The sequence below is a fragment of the Lepus europaeus genome, chromosome 10, assembly GCF_033115175.1.
Source record: "Lepus europaeus isolate LE1 chromosome 10, mLepTim1.pri, whole genome shotgun sequence".
In the NCBI taxonomy this organism is placed as follows: Eukaryota; Metazoa; Chordata; class Mammalia; order Lagomorpha; family Leporidae; genus Lepus; species Lepus europaeus.
The window spans coordinates 52,939,825-52,959,234 of NC_084836.1; the positions used below are offsets into that span (position 1 = coordinate 52,939,825).

The 19,410-nt window shown below is 45.1% G+C and overlaps 1 protein-coding gene across 1 annotated transcript; it reads left to right on the plus strand.

Moving 5' to 3' along the window:
- Positions 1–210: 210 nt before the first annotated feature.
- On the plus strand, positions 211–5,834 carry IL22 (interleukin 22). Its single transcript, XM_062202460.1, has 5 exons — positions 211–390; positions 801–866; positions 990–1,133; positions 2,449–2,514; positions 5,730–5,834. The coding sequence occupies exons 1-5, from the start codon at positions 211–213 to the stop codon at positions 5,832–5,834; spliced, it is 561 nt and encodes a 186-aa protein (XP_062058444.1).
- The last annotated feature ends 13,576 nt before the right edge of the window (positions 5,835–19,410 follow it).

Consider the following 19,410-nt stretch of genomic DNA (forward strand, 5'->3'; position numbering starts at 1 on the left):
GGGGGGCTATAAAAGCACTCTCTTCTACCTTCCCCATCACAAGCAGAATCACCCAGACAGGTGAGTGTCTGAGCAAACTTGGTGCGACTGCTTTCTGCGGTGTGGGATCTCTCTGCTAAGTTTGTTCCGTCATGTTGTCTCTGCTCTTGTTCTCTTGGTACCAGGTTCTCCTTGCCTGCTCGCCCATTGTTCGAGTTGGAGTTGTCTGCAATGGCTACCCTGCAGAAGTCTGTGATCTCTTTCCCGATGGGGCTGGGAGCCAGTGGCCTCCTGCTCATGGCCCTGATGGCACACGGAGGAGCTGCTCTGCCTATCAGCTCCCACTGCAGGCTTGACGAGTCCAACTTCACATCCTATATCACCAACCTCACCTTCATGCTGGCTAAGGAGGTGCTCATCTCTGTCTTTCTCACTGTATCTTCTTGGAACCCAAGTAGTTCTCGAAATGTTCTTCAGAACATTTTGAAGATCTTTAAGAAGCCATCATTTATCCCCACAAGGAGATACTTTTTTATGGCTCTTCAAAAACTCCAGGGATTCGATTTTTTACCAGGACTCTTTCCTTTCATTTTGGCCTTAAGGAGACATACCTTGAGTTTTACCCAATGAGGAGCACTCAGTAGAACATCTGATAACCGATTCTGTCTTTACTCCTCTCTGTATTCATAGAAACTCAAGCACGCATCTGCATGCTGTCTTTAGTCTTTATGGAGGGGAAAGGGGATGGAGCGTATTTTCACTTACAGACATTTCTTCTGTCTCTTCAATGTCTGGACACTTCGCCTTTTCTTCTCTTCCAGGCCAATTCGGCAGATAACAACACAGATGTTCGTCTTATTGGGAAAGAACTGTTTCATGGAGTCAATGTAAGCTGTTGTTGTAATGAGCAGGGCTCCAGGTCATCCACAGTACTTGGATCAGTGGGGTTGAGGGATTGTATCTTCTGGATGTCCCCTGATGTGACCCTTGCTGTTTGCTTCTACCTGCAGGATGAAGAGCGCTGCTATCTGATGAAGCACGTGCTCAACTTTACCCTTAAAGAAGTGCTGTTCCCCAGGTCTGATAGATTCCAGCCCTACATGCAGCAGGTGCTGTCCTTCCTGGACAAGCTTAGCAACAATCTCAGCCAATGTGTAAGTTTTCTCAGCCTGTGTCTGCCTACTCGTAACCACCTTTTTCCCTCCTCCTTCATATACAGCTCCTTTCCCGCAGTCCTCACCCTTTCTCCTACCCCTAGGCTGGCAGTGAAGTGTCTCCCTGTTCTCAGAGTCACTTGGAATCATGGAAGCTTTGTTTTTGCTTTCCCTGCTTTACATTTTGGCTTTTGTGGTGGTGAGAGGGCCTGGGAGACCAGTGTAGAGAAGGCTCATTTGTTTGTCCCTGGGTGGGAAGCAACTGAGGTTCTGTAGGATGAGAACCGTGTTGAGAGCTGTAAGGAAAAGGTCTAGATGTGAAAATGGCCTCATTGAGTATAAGCTGTCGGAGCAGGGATGGCCAGGAGAAAGTAGAAGAAGGAGAAAGTGGCAAAGTTTAACGGTGGTGGTGGGTGGGCGAAGACTGCTCCCCTTTTAAAGTCATGTGAAATGGCCAGCGCTGCGGCTCAATAGGCTAATCCTCCGCCTGCGGCACCGGCACACTGGGTTCTAGTCCCGGTCAGGGTGCTGGATTCTGTTCTGGTTTCCCCTCTTCCAGGCCAGCTCTCTGCTGTGGGCCAGGAGTGCAGTGGAGGATGGCCCAAGTGCTTGGGCCCTGCACCCGCATGGGAGACCAGGAGGAAGCACCTGGCTCCTGGATTCGGATCGGCGCAGTGCGCTGGCTGCGGCGGCCATTGGAGGGTGAACCAACGGCAAAGGAAGACCTTTCTCTCTGTCTCTCTCTCTCACTGTCCACTCTGCCTGTCAAAAAAAAAAAAAAAAAAAAAAAAAGAAGAAGAAAAAAAGAAAAAAGAAAAAAAAGTCATGTGAAATGACAAAATCAGAGGAGGGTCAACTTGGTGCCCTTGGACATTGAAAACTATGGAAACAGGTTGGAGCAGAGTGGGCAGGGTGAGGGGGCCCTGCTCTTTACTGAGGGGGAATCACCTTTTTTGCATAGCGCTTTTACCAATATTTCTTGTACTGAGCACAGTTTTGATGAGGTCCTGCTAGGGTTTTATTCCTGACAGATTTTGCATACTCCGTTACACGCTTTCCACCAACTTAAACCACAGTAGGTTTTCCTAAAGATGAGGAGATACTCTCTTCATCTGTAAGAGAAGTGACAGGATTTGGGTGTCCAAGGGAATTGAAAAGTGAAGAAAAATCTAGGTCACTGGGGAGATGTAGGTCATTGTGGGCGAAATTACTAAGAGCTTTAAATCCAGGTGCATTGTCACGTACCTCAGATGCGTGTTGAGGTTCACAACATTTCAGCAACGTTGAAATAGTGACTCTTGTTTTCGATTCGTAGCATATTGAAGGCGATGACCAGCATATCCAGCGGAATGTGCAGCAGCTGAAGGACACAGTGAACCAGGTGATGTTGATATCTGTTACTGCTAAGTCAGCCAATGGGAGAGACAATGCTTTTCTATCTTATTTTTTCCTCTCACTTTGTGATTTTTTTTAAAACTTGAGTCTTTTAACATCAAGTGGATTGCTTAGATGCATGTATATTTAGATGTGTGCCTCTGTCGTCTTTCTATCCTTCTGTCTGATCTATCACCTATCTATAAATACATTTCCAAATTTTACCTGTCATAGAATTCTAGAAATGCCTGGGAAGTTGGGTCATCTACTTTTTTTTTTTTTTTTTTTTTCGACAGGCAGAGTTAGACAGTGAGAGAGAGAGAGACAGAGAGAAAGGTCTTCCTTCCATTGGTTCACCCCTCAAATGGCCGCTATGGCTGGTGCACAGCACTGATCCGAATCCAGGAGCCAGGTGCTTCCTCCTGGTCTCCCATGCAGGTGCAGGGCCCAAGCACTTGGGCCATCCTTCACTGCAGGCAGAGGATTAGCCTAGTGAGCTGTGGTGCCGGCCGGGTCATCTACTTTTACCATCCCATCTTCTTGGGGAAGGCCATGGTAGAGCTATGGTTAGAATGCAGGTGTCCTGGCTTCCAGTCCTGCACTTTGCCTGGGAGAATATGTATTAAGTATTAGACTTAGAGTAGTGATTATTAGCAAAATTTCATGTTCCTATGGACTCATGGAATCTGAAGAAGCACTTGTTCAAAAGCAGAAAAGTACCTGGGGACAAATTCATTTGAAACAGTTTTAGAAGCCATTAATCTGATGCTCTGAAACTTGGTGAAATGAAACCCAGAATGACAGTAACAAGAGAACTGAACTTGCATATAGGCAGAATTTCTGAATCATTGATACTTTCACTGAATTATCATGACATAATAGCCTGTAACAAAATGGATTTTCATTTAAAAGCAAAACTAGAGGCCCTGGTTTCTTTTATATTTTTTCAAATAAAGTGAAAATATTAGTTATGGGTTCATTCTAGTGAAGTGAAAGTCTGAATTGAAATTCTTTTCTTCCACTCTTCCTTTGCTTTCTTTCTGGTTTCTTCCTTCCCTCTCAACAAACCCCTGGCTACCATCTTTCTACCACGAGCTGGTGTACATTTTGATGGCGATTGGTCCCACTAGGTCGCCCATTTGTGGAAGGCTCACTCTAGCAGCTGTCACTCACCCCCAGACCAGAGGAATGATTTGCAGCAGTCAAAGCGACGCTTTTATAAGCAGGTGCAAATACATGCACAGAAACAGGAGGGCTCTGAGTTGATAGAATTTTCAGTCACTTACTTAATCTCAAGCCCTTTTTCCTATCTTGGTTTTTTGAAAAAGTGTTTCTTCTTGAGCTCATGTTGATGGCTATGACTGTTTCTTCCTTTGATAATTGCAGGCTTTGTGGTTTTTCATGGTGATGCTTAGGCCTCTCGCTAGAGAACTCTTCCCTAGACATGAAGGGTTGAATGTTGGCAGGCCCAAGGCAGGCTTTGCTTTTCTCATTAAAAAAAAAAAAAATCCCTGAGGTCAGCTTACTTAGTTGTCTTCAGAAAAGTAAAATGTGAGAGGCACAAATCTCATGGTGGTCTGTGTGGGAAAAGAGATTTTTTTTTAAAAGCCTTTAATCCATTTTGAGTGTCTTGAGAGCACCCAATTGACAAGTGCAGTGGTTTGCCATATGGAAGGATGATTGTGTGTTGCCTTCACTGTAGCTTCAGGAAGTACAGGCAAGAGAGAGAGAGGCTACGAAGGGAGAACTCAATGGGTGGAAAAACTGGTCAGAGCTGTCTGAATTAAGAGGGCAGTCTTGGGATGATCAAAGTCCATGGAGATCAAAGCAGGGGGCTGGCGTAGTAGTAGTAGTAGTAGTGTAGAATGCAGGACACATGATAAGGCCCAATGAGCTCGACAATTCCTCATAGGCTTGGGAGTCTTTGATATATATATATATATATATATATATATATATATATATGAAATCTTTTGGCATAAGTCAAAGGGATGGAAAGGTGGGATGGTGGAGATCAAGAAAACAAAATATAGAGGACAATGGTGATGGGGTGTTTCCTTCTTTTTTAAAAATAAGATTTATTTTATTTACCTGAAAAGCAAAATGACACAGAGAGTGGGAGAGCAGAGAGAGAGAGAGAGAGAGAGAGAGGTAGATAATTCCATCCGCTGGTTCAAATGGCTGCAACAGTCAGAACTGGTCCAGGTCAAAGTCAGGAGCCAGCACTCCATTCAGGTCGCCTACATGTGTGGCAGGGGCCCAAGTTCTTGGGCCATCTGCTGCTTTCCCAGGCACAATAGCCAGGAGCTGGATGCAAAATAGAACAGCTTGGATTGGAATAGGTGTTCTGATATGAGATGCCAGATGGGATTTTTCCTGAAATAATCCAGAGTAGGTGTAACAGACCAGGAGACTTTCAGAAGACAATGCTTTGACCTTGAATTTGGGTTTTTTCTCCCACTGAGTTTAAGAGCCTTATCTGCATACAGCTTGGAAGGAAGGGAAGAGAAGGAATATTAAAACCTGCATCTGGCTTTAGTTAATTAAAGCAACCAGAATGGATATATTTGGTGTTTTCCCCACAAAAGTGAAAGTCTATTTGTTTTTCTTTGTCAAGAAGATGGGAGCAGAAAAAGCCCAAGGATTGATAAATGTGCACTTTTGATTCAAGGCTGTTTGAACTGAATTGTTGTCAATACTTGGTCATAGACTGTTGTGGGCCACGTGGCAGGGCAAGCCATAGTGGGTGGTACTCAGGACCCACTGATCTCAGCATAACTTCCATCTGCTTATTCTGGTTAGGAAGATGTGGGCAACCCTCTGCTATACCCCTCCCCCCCATTAAGTGTTTTCATTTATTCTTAGTTGGCAAAGAACAGTTGTGTATGTTTAGGGCACACAATGTGATATTTTAATATATGTAGACATTGCAGAAAGAGTCAATCCACCTAATTAGCACACCCTTCCACAACTTCATTAGTGTGAGGTACAACGGAGATGGATGCCTATTCGTGCCCTCTCAGCTCACATAGCCGCAATTTAAGGTCTTTGCCAAATCATATTAAGCTCCTGCTAAAAGGGTATTATTATTATTATTATTGTTCCTTTGCAGTACACTAAAACTTGTTTGCTATCTCCAGCAAGCTAAGCACACCATTTGCCTCTAATTTGTTTCTCTTTAGAAAATCTGATATAAATACTTTTGTATTCTTATTTTCCCAGCTTGGAGAGAGTGGAGAGATCAAAGCAATTGGAGAACTGGATCTGCTGTTTATGGCCCTGAGAACTGCCTGCGTTTCATCACAGCAAACCTGGAAAATGAGTTAACTCACCTTTGTGCCTGTTAAGAATCTCAATAAGGTTTCTGGAGCGATTTTTTTTTTTTTTTTTTTTTTTTTTTTTTTTTTTTTACTAAAAGGAAAACTGGAAACTCTTCATAGGTAGATTCCAAACAAACCTCTCCTTACTTCATAAGGAAATCGATGCCACTTTTGTCCATAAGACCAGAAGGTAGCTTTCCCAAGCAAAAAGTGATTTATCAATGACATTTTCTTGAAACAAGTGTTTCATACATAGAAAATAACTTATTTTTAAGCAATTATCTATTTCCACCAAAAAGATTACTTCCCATTCCTTTAGGAAAAAAAATCTCAAATAACTTCATGTATCTATAATCAGTACTTTATATTTATAAATGTATTTATTATACATATGCATTTTATTTATGTGGGTTTATTTATAGAAATGATGTTTCATATTACCACTTGAGTAAAAGTCTAATATTAATATTTTGACAATAATTATGGAGCTATTATGTGATCTTAATAAACATGTGGACATCCTAAGTATTGTGGCTTGTGATTTTTCTCCTTGAATATCATCACCATCATGTGATCACTCTCATAATTTCATTCTTGACTCTAAGCAAAATAAGGTAACTCTTGGTATTATCCCCATTTTACAAATAAAAGAAAAATGGAAGCATGAATATATTATAACTCCAAGTAGCTGAGCTCATTGAGCCCCGTCTATGTGATTCAAGACTTCTTGTTATAGTGCCTATATTTGTGTTGATTCTGCACATAAGGAAAAACAGGGCATCAAAAGGAATCCCTCAGTGTTATCAGCAATTTGTGGATAAGAGAAAGAAGTGGTGTTGCTGGGGAGAAATACATACATCCCCTCTTGTTGGAGAGGACCAGTTGTAGTTCTTCTCTTTTTTTTTTTTAATTTTTTTTTTTTGACAGGCAGAGTGGACAGTGAGAGAGAGAGAGAGAGAGAGAGAAAGGTCTTCCTTTTTGCCGTTGGTTCACCCTCCAATGGCCACCATGGCTGGTGTGCTGTGGCCGGCGCATCGCGCTGATCCGAAGCCAGGAGCCAGGTGCTTCTCCCGTGGGGTGCAGGGCCCAAGCACTTGGGCCATCCTCTACTGCACTTCCTGGCCATAGCAGAGAGCTGGCTTGGAAGAGGGGCAACCGGGACAGAATCCGGTGCCCTGACCGGGACTAGAACCCAGTGTGCTGGCGCCGCAAGGCGGAGGATTAGCCTAGTGAGCCGTGGCGCCGGCCAGTTGTAGTTCTGTTTCAAGGCTATTAGGGGAGGATGTTCTCTGGTTTTCCTGTAAATAAGGCAATACAATAACAAGGAAGCTGTCTGTATCTACCAGTGAAGTTTCACACTGATAGAGAAGTCCTGGAGGTGGAAGATGGGCAGAGAGGGAGAGAGAGAAAGAGAGAGGAAGTGAGAGTGAATTATGTATCTTTAACATTTGTACAGTGGTACTGAGAAGAGAGCAGAGGTAGAGAAAAAGGTTGGGCTAACCCTACCCAGAAGGATAGACAAAGGGTGCCAGTGTGGAGCCATTTCTTGGGGGAAGGGCTTCTAGAGACTCTATAGGGCTTTTGTAGAAACTCAGAATCAGTGAAAGTTAGAAGTCAGGGGTTAGCAGCCTGAAGAGTTTCCTTGGGTTTATTCCACAGGTCACCCACCAGTTGCCTGCCTAATTCCTGCAGGATTTGGTCATGTCTGGTGTTGAGGGGTGAGCACTTATGTAAACTGCACATTCACATGAGGAGTTTATACTTTCAGGTTTGAGCTCCAAATGCTGAGAAATATCAACATTAGACCTCAGGGATGATGAAATTGTAGTTATTTATAGAGAAAATAAGGTTTTAAGCTTTTTCCTCTCTTCTTCCAAGTGAGTCCTATTGGGACCAGAGCAAACCCAAGTGTCCTGGTCACTGTTGGAAAAAAAAGTGGATAAGACTGAGATCTTGACCACCAAGAGGAAACTGCATTGCTGCTACACCATGAAGGCTAAGTGGACAGTAACTGGACAATGGGGAGTCACTAGGATGTCTTGTAATACCCCCTAGCTCAAGAGTCTCACCAAAGGAAAACTGCATCAACCCCAAAGAGACAGGATCATTAGGTTCTTCTAATTCACTTCCACAGGAATGAAGGGTTAAGTCACTTTATCAGATGAAGGTCTTCGTCCTGCTGAGTTGCAGACAGAGGGAAAAGGGAAGTGGAATGAGTGAAGTCCACAGTTATTAAATGTTGGTCCGCGGACAGCATTGCAAGCAGAAGCCAGAGCTGATATGCTTTCTTTGAGGGAGTTGCTTGATCTTTCTTCTCTATCCCAGCTTACATGAAGAATACTTTCGTTGACTAATATTTTAGTGGGAATGTGACCACACCGACATTACCTTCTTATGATATATTGGTAGCTGATGAGATTCTATGTGTTTCTTGAGTAAGAAACATACCTTTTTTTTTTTTTCCCCCCATCACCACCAGGATAAAGACAAGAGTGGATGTTGAGGACAAAAAGAACCAGTTGTGCCCATTTGGTCATCTGGTTTCCTGCTCTTTTTTCATGCTTCTTTGTGTCCAGAGAGGCTGACATAGATGGATTGCCTGACATGCATGATTTCTCTCTGGCTTTTGATTTCATCTGGCTAAAGGAGAAGTTAGCAGGAGATTGAAGGGTTAGTGTTTAAAGGGTCAGGGTATTGATTCTCTGGGGAGCCTTCCTGCCAGGCTGCCATCCAGAACATGAGGATACCTCTCTGAAAAGCCCCAGCTCCTGGTACAGCCCTTCTTCATTTAGCTCCCTTTCTCCTTTCCCATAAATTGTTCTCAATCCTGGCCACCAAAGGCTCCTAGTTATTGTTAACCCCATGGCACTGCACCGCTTCTCTTTGGTTTCCCTAAACTCCACACCTTAACAAAAGCCAATCCCTTATTAAACTCCTCTCCATTATCCCATAGGCATGTGCCATGTTTCCTGCTGGGACTCTGAATCATTTACCCTTCTTCTCTTACCCCTCCCCAACCCCAGGGAGCAGCAGGATGGCGCCTGAAAGTTCAGGTGAGTTCATTTATTGACAATAAACCCAGCCAGCTTTTGGCATATCTGGGTTGTATGGAAGCTTTTGAACCTATAATAATCAGAAATGACAGTCTCTTGGCTTTTAAAATTAAAACACTTTGTTGAATACATTATTCTCTGTGTTTCTCCCACAGGTTTCGCCACAGGAAAACAGAGGTGCTTAGGCAGTGTGCACTGTGTCCCAAGGGGTACTGAAGACCCTTTTCTCCCTTTTAGCCCTGGGAGTTCCCGTATCCCTTTCTGTGGCTGATCCCAGCCCTCTTGGCAATCTTGACATCAGGCTACTATCCCACTAGGCGATGAGAGATGTAGGCAGCAAGTCAAGGCCAAGGGAGGATGGTGGGCAAAACCATTCTGTGGAAATTGGCTGGTGTTGCAGAGAACCCGCTTGCAAGTGTTGATGCCTGTTGACCTTTCGTGCTTCCTTGATGTGCCGTCTGTTTTGTGTATGAACATCGCTGAGATGCTGGAATAAACGAGCCTGGATCAGCCCTTTGTCTTGGCTCCATTCTCTGCGCCCTTGTCCCTCTTTTCATTCCCACTCCCTCCTTCGGGTTCTGTTTGACTGGTGCGGCTGGCCCCCACAGGTGGCGCCTGTACAGGGACCTGAATAGAGGGAACTGCGTGAGGAACCCCGAAAAAGGAAGGAAGCTGCCGCTCGCTACTGCGGAGGAGTAGGTGCGTACCCGCTACCTGTGATCCTTGGTAAGCAGTAGATGGGGCCATGTGGGACAAACACGAGGAAAAAGAGAGGTAATTAAGGCTGTTAAAAATTTGCTCCAGATGCAGGGAATAGGGTTAAAGAGACAAACCGCAAAGCAATTTGTTGAAAAAATTAGTCCTTGGTTTGCTGAAGAGGGTGTTGTGGATGAAGAACATTGGGATTTATTAGGAAAAGAGTTAAATGCCCATTTGCAGGCTTTTGGTCCTGATGATCTCCCTGTTATCACATTTTCTTTATGGTCTCTGATAAAAGAAGCCTTATCGGCACAAAAAGGAAAGATTAGTGTTCGGTGGGCCACACAGAGCCTCCAGGAAACAATCGAGGAGGTGCGCAGTCAGGCGTCGCAGGCAGGAGAACCACTCCCTTGTGAGACCGTGCCCCAAAACTGACAAATTCAGAAAGAAAGTCTTCAGAATATGGACCACTTGTGCTTGGACTCCTGGAACTCCCCTGCAGTTCTTTGGCACCAGGACAATGGTTACCCACAGGTGGGGATGGAAGAATCACACAAGATCTTGCCTGCAAGATACCTTCTCCTGTCCTGCAAACCAGCCGTGTTACATGATGAATTTGACAGTAATTGGATAAAATGTAACTACTTACACTGGGAGTAAAAAATATAAATCAGTGTACACTGGACACCTCCCACCCTGTATTTAAATATTTCAGCTGAAGTAAATGTTACCTGTTGTAAAGTTAATATTACTATGTGAAATGAGGAATTGTGGTGACAAAGTGTCTGGACTGCAGTACAACAACGTAATTCTTCCATCACTGAATTCAATATTACCCATTCTGTTCTGTATTATGTACTAACTCTACCCCTGTTACTGATAGGAATGCTTGGGCAGATTATGCTTGGTTTGCTTTACAAAAGAATGTAAATCAAAATACTCTGCAAATAGTTAGGATTCTACAAACCTGCCAAAATGTAGCAATTACAGATAATAAGAGGCTACTACTATTATGGCTAAATGGTTGCCCACCGTGTTCCATCCACCGGAAAATCTATTGTCTTATCAAAAAGAAATGTTGCAAATATTTAATGAAACCCAAATCACTGATTTTAGAGTAATATATATCCTAACTCAAAAGAAAAAAACTCAATGACAAATAATGGAAAATCACCCCAAAATATGGCAAACTCTATCTAAGATACTATGTTTATGCAACCACACTTAGAAGGATACTATATAGATAATAGAAATATTACTTACTCTTTAGATCAATGTGAAGATACTAATCAAGGACCGTCTTGCTATAGTATCCTTAAAGCAATGGAGCCATGCCTATTGCAACATTCTGTTAATCTATGCCCCTTTAGCATCTTTCCTTTAAATAATTTCAGTGTACTCTATGAGGTTGCCCCTCAACATGTCTGTTTAGCAAGAAACAATGCCTCAGATCTCCATGCCATGGGATTGTCCAGCCTGTTCGCAGGCTGTCTGCAGCAGCTTGAGTTGTTGTATTGGAATGGTGATGTTTTTTATGTCCCTGACATGGGTGCCCAAGAGGTTGATTACCCCTAGGATATGTCTCAATTTGTCCTTGAAACACATTGAATTATTTTTGTATTTGATTACTGGATGTATACTTGTATGAGAAATTTGTATTATATTCTTATGATGCAACGAGCCCATGTTAATTGCACCTACACCTCCATGCAACCCTAGGGCCGAATGTGAGGACAGATTTTTAGGATGGAGAGGCTTGTATCTAGGTTCGGCTCTGGTAAACAAGTAACTTGTCTGCCAGAAGACCTTCTCCTGCTCCTTGGGAGCCTGGCCAGTTCCCTGGGAGGAGGATAAAGGAATGTTTCTGATAAACAGGTGGGCATACTTTGTGTCTCGGCTCTCTGACCAGGATCCGAGACGGGATGCACTGCTTGCCTAAAATCTTAGCAATGAGCCCCCTTTGTCCTTGGGGGCTTTGGGAGGGAGCCGGAGCAAGCCTCTGCTGCTGCTGTTCCATCCTGGGGGAACACGCAGTCACACTACACGTTGAATGTGCCCGTGATGCGGGATTAGCAAAATGGATTCACTTAGAAACAGGACATTCAGGACTTGCTGCTATGCACAGACCCTCCCTTTGTTTCTACTCTATGTTGGACTGTTGCTGCTTTTCTTGCTTTGTTTGGGATGCCTTCTGTGTGTTTTGCAACTTATGCTAAATGCATTACAGTCTGTATGGACCGAGATTCATCATTTAAAACTCCATACCAAACCTCCCTTGTAATCAAGATAATTGTTATTTGGTCATACATTTCGTCCATCCAAGATTTTTGCTTAATGCCTAGCTGGAATGATCCTCAGAGATGGGTAAGACACTCAGCATACTGTACCAACCTAAGACAGGGCTCTAGGCCGAGCTGCCAGAGTTACCAATGATGGGTAAGGACAGAGATGACTGAGGGCAACCTAAGACAGAGGCCATTCTCAATAAAATAAAAAAGGGGGAGATGTAGGCAGCCTTTGGACAAGTCAAGGCCAAGGGAGGATGGTGGGCAAAACCATTCTGTGGAAATTGGCTGGTATTGCAGAGAACCCGCTTGCAAGTGTTGATGCCTGTTGACCTTTCGTGCTTCCTTGATGTGCCGTCTGTTTTGTGTATGAACATCGCTGAGACGCTGGAATAAACGAGCCTGGATCAGCCCTTTGTCTTGGCTCCATTCTCTGCGCCCTTGTCGCTCTTTTCATTCCCACTCCCTCCTTCGGGTTCTGTTCAACTGGTGCAGCTGGCCCCCACAGAGAGAATTATGGCACCCAAATAATTCTGACTTTCCTCAACCTTGTGTCTTGTCTGCCTCTCTCTCTCTCTCTTTTTTTTTTTTTTGACAGGCAGGGTGGACAGTGAGAGAGAGAGACAGAGAGAAAGATCTTCCTTTGCTGTTGGTTCACCCTCCAATGGCTGCCGGCAGCTGGTGCGCTGCGGCCAGCGCACCGCGCTGATCCGAAGCCAGGAGCCAGGCGCTTCTCCTGGTCTCCCATGCGGGTGCAGGGCCCAAGCACTTGGGCCATCCTCCACTGCACTCCCGGGCCACAGCAGAGAGCTGGCCTGGAAGAGGGGCAACCGGGACAGAATCCGGCGCCCCGACTGGGACTAGAACCTGGTGTGCCGGTGCCGCAAGGCAGAGGATTAGCCTATTGAGCCGCAGTGCTGGCCAGTCTGGCTCTCTTATGTGTGGTCCTTCTTTCTCCTTTCTCCTCATCCCTGTTGCAGTGCTGATATTATTCAGGGTTACCCTACGTGCTTCTAGCAATCACATCCTTCCTCGCTTCTGTGATATGGAGCTATCTGGGGTCACTCTCTGCATCCTGTGTCTTAACTGTGTGCGCAGTTCCACTTCAATGCTACCTGGAAATCAGCCAGTTGTATCCTTTGCAGTCGGTGCTGTGTCTTTCAAAGTCCCCATGCTGTGAGATGCTTTTCTAAGCTGCTGTTTCATCTGTGATATTTTCATCTTGGCTTTGCTACAGATGCTATTTTTAGGTATAATGCCTGCCCAGGAGCTTTATGAATCTTAGTATTGCTGCTGTTCGGTAAACAACTATTTGGATCAGCAGGTATGCAAGATTCTGTGCAAGGGGCTATGAAAGTGCACGGTTAGATTTGATTTGGGTGCTTTGTGAGAAAAACCAGCACACGAAGGCACAGGCACAGGTGAACTGAAATATACTATAGGACAGCGCTGACAAGATGATGCTCATCATTGGGGAAGATGCCAAAGTGTATTTGAACTGATCTTTTGAGGATGAAAAGGATTTCTACAGATTCAAATGTCATCTCTGTGAAGTTTTTCCTTTATCTTTCCATGTGCAATCTGAGCATAGCTGATCGCTCCACCTTCAGAACTCTCAAGGCATGATTTGCACCTCCCTCCTAGCATTTGTCACATGGCAATTTAATCACTTGTTCTGGGTCTGTTTTGAGAGCTTTGTCAAGACAGAAACTGTTCACATTTGTGTCCCTGGGGTCTAAAAATACCTGGCACATTATAGGTGCTCATTAAATGCCTGGGAGGGAGACAGAGGTATTCGAGGACTTGGGTAAGCCAAGGATTGGAGGCCTGAAAGGGACAGAGTGCTCAGAGTGCTCAGGCGGAAGGACAGGGTTTCACTGTGGCTGAGGCACAGTTGTGTGGGCTGACACAGTAGGGAATGACCAGCAGATGGTAACATTAATTGCGTACAGCTTTCTATTTCTAGTGTCTCAGTTACAGATGGGACTAAGGAATATGGAGTTGAGTAGACCATCAGGAATTTGGCTCCCACAATGCCTCAGTCCCTAATCCACTCTGGGATGATTTTCCATGGCACCAATATTCTGTAATCTTCTCTTTCTTTTCTGACACCCACAAACACTTCCATCACCAAATGCCCCATAAGAATTAGCAGAAAGCTGATGTTGCTGATGGTATAGAATGAAATTAATTCGAAATCTAAATAGAAAGCAGTTAAGTCACTTCTGATATAGTCGTACAAGAGATGTTACCTCCAGGGGACATTCTAACTGTCAGGGACCAGCCTACTTGGACCACTTCTGATAATCAGTGAAGTGTGAAGGCTTCTGGGAGTCCCTGGACTAAAGCAATGGAAGCATCATTTGTACTTTCTTCCCTCGGTTTTGTCCAACTTGCTATGCTTTTGTCTTTAGAAAGTGATTCCAGTGTCTGGTGGCTTGTACGTAAGTCTTCACTGTTTCATAATCTTCATTCAGAAGATTCCTTGTCCTGAAAATGAGGAGTGTGACACATACCCTTGTGGAAGAATTATGTTATTCCATCTTGGCTGGAAGTGGAATTCTCTAACTTTCTGGATGTTCATAAGAGAGAAATGAAGTGCACTCCTCTCCCTATTTGCTCCACCCCCAAAATGGACCCACCCCTGGCAGACTTCTCACATCTTTTTGGCCAAAAACTGCTCATGTGGGCTGGTGTTGTGGTGCAGTGGGTTAAGCCTCTGCTTGGGACACTGGCATGCCATAGTTGACTGCCTATTTGAGTTCTGGTTATTCCGCTTCTGATCCAGCTCCCTTTTAATATACCTGGGAAAGCAGTGAATGATAACCCACGTACTTGAGTCCCTGCCACTCACATCAGAGATCTGGGTGGAGTTCCTGGTTCCTGGCTTCAGACTGGCCCAGGCCTGGCTGTTGCAGGCATTTGGGGGAGTGAACCAGTGGATGGAAGATCTCTCACTCTCTCTCTCTTCATCTCCATTTATCTCTATCTCTATCTCTGTTTATCTCTGTTACTCTGTCTTTGAAATACATAAGTTAAAAAATACTGCTCATGTGCTCATGGCACTTATGGGCTGATTGGGGCAAACTATTGGGGGACAGGAAAACAGTAAATCTGTTAGGCACACATGTTGTCTCTGTTGTATATGTCTCCCTCTCTTTTTCCTCCCTCTCCTCCTCCTTCTCAACATTTTGAAGGTGTAAACCCATGCCCACCCCCCACCCTTGTTTTTGCTCATAGACCTTACAAAAACACACTGTGAACCATATTTGGGTTATGGCTTTCTGACTTCTAGCTTAAATCATTCACAGTTAATTTTCTGTGCAAATTTGTGTGTGTGTGTGTGTGTGTGGCTGTATTCATTTATTGAGCACCTATTAGATGCCCGGTAATATCCTGTGCACTGAGCAAAATAGAGTAAAACCTTTCCCATAATGGAGCTAGGCACCAGTCATACTGACACCTAACAAAACTCTGAAGAAGATTCAAAAGGAATTGTTTTGTGGGGAACTAAGAAGATCTGCAATGAATGGCAGATTGACAAGTGTATCTGGCTTTGAGTGTACTCCAGAGTTAACAAAAATTGTATTAAATTTCCCTATCAGCCACAAATTACTCTTGCAGAACAGTGAACTATAACCACAAGTTCAGTACCATTTCTTCTTGTTAGCCATTTAAAAAATAGATTTGTATTTTTAGTAGAGTTTTAGGTTCACAGTAAAATTGAGCACAAGGCACAGAGAGTTCCCATAGTTCCCCTGCCCTACCCACGCACAGACACCCATCATCAACATCCCCAGCAGAGAGAGGAATTAGTTACGAGGGATGAGCCTACATTGCTGCTACCTATGTTTCGGTGACCATGATTTTTTTTTTAATAATAGAAAGTAAATCTCTGGTCATAATATGAACCCTCTGAAGCCCCTTGGCTTTTCTTCTCAGCTGCCACTGTGATAATCATTTCTGGTTCCTCCTGCCACTCTGGACTCTGTAAATTGCCATCCACGGACCAGATTGTAGACTCTGTCTTCCCTTTGGCTGCTGATGGGACCAATGTCATGGCGATGCAAGATGTGAACACACCCTGGGGCAGCCTGCAGGGGAGGAAGCTAGCATGTCACTTTCCTTTTTTTAAAAAAAAAGTTGTTATTTTATTTGAAAGAGTTGCAGAGAGAGAGAGAGAGAAGAGAGAAATGTTCCATATGCTGGTTCATCCCCAATTGTCTGCAAAAGCCAGGACTGGGCCAGGCTAAGTCAGGAGTCAGGAGATTCTTCCAGGTCTCTCAGGTGGGTGTAGTAGGTGTAGGGGTTCAAACACTTGGGCCATCTTCTGCTGCTTTTCCAAGTGCATTAGCAGGGAGATGGACTGGAGGTGGAGAAGCTGGAACTCGAACTGGCCTCCACATGGGACGCTAGCAACTCAGGTGGTGGCTTTACCCAGTGCACCACAATACCAGCCCCTGGCATGTAACTTTCATGCTCTTCTCTTTTCCCCCCGGTTTGAACCAAGGCGTGGTGTTTGTGTACGGCCTGTCTGGAGACATCCTACCTGGCCAAAGACAGCTGCCACCCTCTATAAAGCATGACCAGTTCTCTCATGCACGGTCACCAATTAGCTTCCCATCTTATCGGGCCCATTTCTCTTTCCTGTCACCCCCACTGTTCCCTGCTAGAGCATCAGTCCACAGGCCATCTTGGATTTCTATTCTCAAGGGGAATCTGGGCTGAGCCGGTTTCCTCCATGAATCTAAACTCCAAGAGGTGCTGAGTTGTGTTCTATTTTGCTCAGTGCAATAGGACATTGCCTGGCACCGAACAGGTGCTCAATAAGTAAATACACACATATTTGCATTTTTAAAGATTTATTTATTTATTTATTTGCGAGGCAGAGTTACAGTCAGAGAGGAGAGACAAGACAGAGAGAGCTTCCACCTGCTGCTTCACTCCCCAAATGGCTGCAATGGCTGGAGCTGAGCTGAGCTGATCCGGAGCCAGGAGCTTCTTCTGGGTCTCCCACGTGGGGGCAGTGGCCGAGGCACTTGGGCCATCCTCTGATGCTTTCCCAGATGCATTAACAGGGAGCTGGATAGGAAGTGGAGCAGCCAGATCTCGAACTGGTGCCCATACGGGATACCAGCACCCCAGGCACAGGCTTAAGTTACCATGCCACGGTGTTGGCCCCTATATTGTGAAAGAATTAATAAATGCATCATTTCAGTGCAGAAATACTGAAAGACACTAGCCCTGAAACAAGTTTTCAGGAAAGAAAGCAGACCTCTTAGTGTTGGTTTTCCCCTGCAGAGACTATTCAGGCCTGCAGTATCAGGAAATAGAGACGCGTTTAACTGCAGTGAGGGGAAGAGCTGGTATGCAGGAAGTTATGAGACTTCAGACCCAGAACAAAAAGAAGTAGTGAACATGAGCCAGGGTGGAGCTTTGCTTGAGGCTCCTATGTCACCCAGCTGCTCGGCTGCTCTGACCTCCGTACACGTCTGATTTCTAGACATGCAGAGTCCAGACAGGAACCAGTGATGAGCACAGAGGAAGAATGCCCGCTGTGGGCTCAATAGATCTCTCTCTCTCTCTTTCATTCTCTCTCGCCCTCTCCCTCTCTCTTTCTCTCTGTCTTTTGCAAAATTAGAAGATAAAGAGCTGCTTGTGGCTGCCGAAGCTAGCTCAGCAATGAGTCAAGAAGAAACCTCTAGAAAGGCCCTCCCACAACAGTGGTTCTTGCCTGCATGTCAAATGCTCACGCATTCCTCCCTCCTCATCAGAGTCCTGACTTCCTTTGGTCCTTTCTGGGTATTCTGGGGTGAGTGGGTACCCAGGGATTCTACTGTGTCTACTGAACACATACCACACTCTGGTCACTGGAACTGGTAGCAGCAAGGATTAAGTAGGTGAAAATCTCTGTGCTGAGAGTGATGTCAGAGAGATAGTAAACAAAATGCATAATTAAGATACATCACATGTGAGATAATAATAAAGGCTTGGGGAAAAATAAAAGAAAAACAGAGAGAGGCTATCTTAGTCTATTGTCTATTGCTATAACAAAATACATGGAGATGGGTATTTCACAAAATAAGGAGGTTTGTTTAGCTCACAGTTGTAGGGTCTGAAAGTCCAAGATTGGGCCGTCCCCTCTGTCCAGCTTCTGGTGAGGGCCTGCCTGGCTTTGTCACAGCAGAGAGAAGCAGCAGACTTGGAAATGGCCACGTGGGCTGGGTGGCCTCATTTTATAGCAAGCTGCTCTCTGAAGAATGATGAGTAATTCATGCCTGTGAGAACCACACTGATCCTCCTGCAGGGGAAGCCCCCATGACCTGATGACCTTCCAGGAGCCCCACCCACCTGTTAAAGGTTCCACCACCTGAACTCTGCTGCACTGGGGCCAAGCTTCCAGCACCTGAACCCTGGGCCACACACTCAGACCATACCCAGCCATCGCTGGGAGTGGGGCTCATTCTAATAAGGGCGCTGGACTCAATTGCCAAAACTGCTGTCATTAAGCACCAGGGACCGGAAACTTCAGCAGCAGAAATTTATTCTCTCATGGTTCTGGAGGCTGGAAGTCCAAAAACAAGGTGTCAGCAGGTTTGGTGTCTTCTGAGGCCTCTCTCCCTGGCTTGCAGATGGTCTTCCATGGTCCTCCCTCTGTGTCTATGTCCTGAGCTCTTCTCTGAAGGTTGTCAGTCATATTGCACTGGACTGCCTTAATGATCTCATTTAATCTTAATCATCTCTTTAAGTGTCTCCTCTCCAAATGCAATTGCATTCTGAGGTACTGGGGGGAGGGGTCAGGACATCAACCAATGAACTTGAGGTGGGGGATGCACTTTGGCCCATGACTGACATCCAGGGAAAGTCCCGGTGGGAAGGTAGGATTTGAGCCAAGACCTGAGAGAGTTGAAAGAGGTAGTTATGCAAATACCTAGGGGATAAGCATTCCAGCAGAAGGAACAGCAAGTGCAAAGGCCCTCAGATACAGACCTGCTTGGGGAGGGGAGGGCTCTTGTGGCTGCAGTGGGTGAGCAAGAGGGAGGAGCAGAGCAAAACTCCAGAAAGTAAGGAGAGCGGGTGCTGGGCCCCAGAGAGGGCTTTGGCTTTTCCTCTGAGTGCGAAGAGGAGCCCTTAGGGGGAGGGATCGTGTTGCTAGCGACTCACAAGTTCAGGCTCATGTGCACTGTTCACCCTGTGCAGAGTCCAGCAGATGCCAACGCTGGTTGCTGCGCAGGCACAGGAAGAAAAGGAGCACCAGCCACAACCTTTTCACAGAAAAGATCCCAGGGGTCTTTCACAAGTTCGTGGGAAACATGTGCCGCCTTTGAATTCTGTTTTTCCAGAGTTTTTGGGGCCCCCTCGTGCATCTCTTTCTGAGAGTCTGACCACTAACTGTCGCTCAATCTTTGCTGTTACCACTGCGGCCCTTCTTCTTGGTGCACTTAGAAATTGAAGAGGAAAGGCTATTTTCAAAGTATCCACCTTTTGATAAAACCCTGCAGGATTCTCGGATTGGTGTTTTGTGCCCATTTTCCCTCTTTTCCCT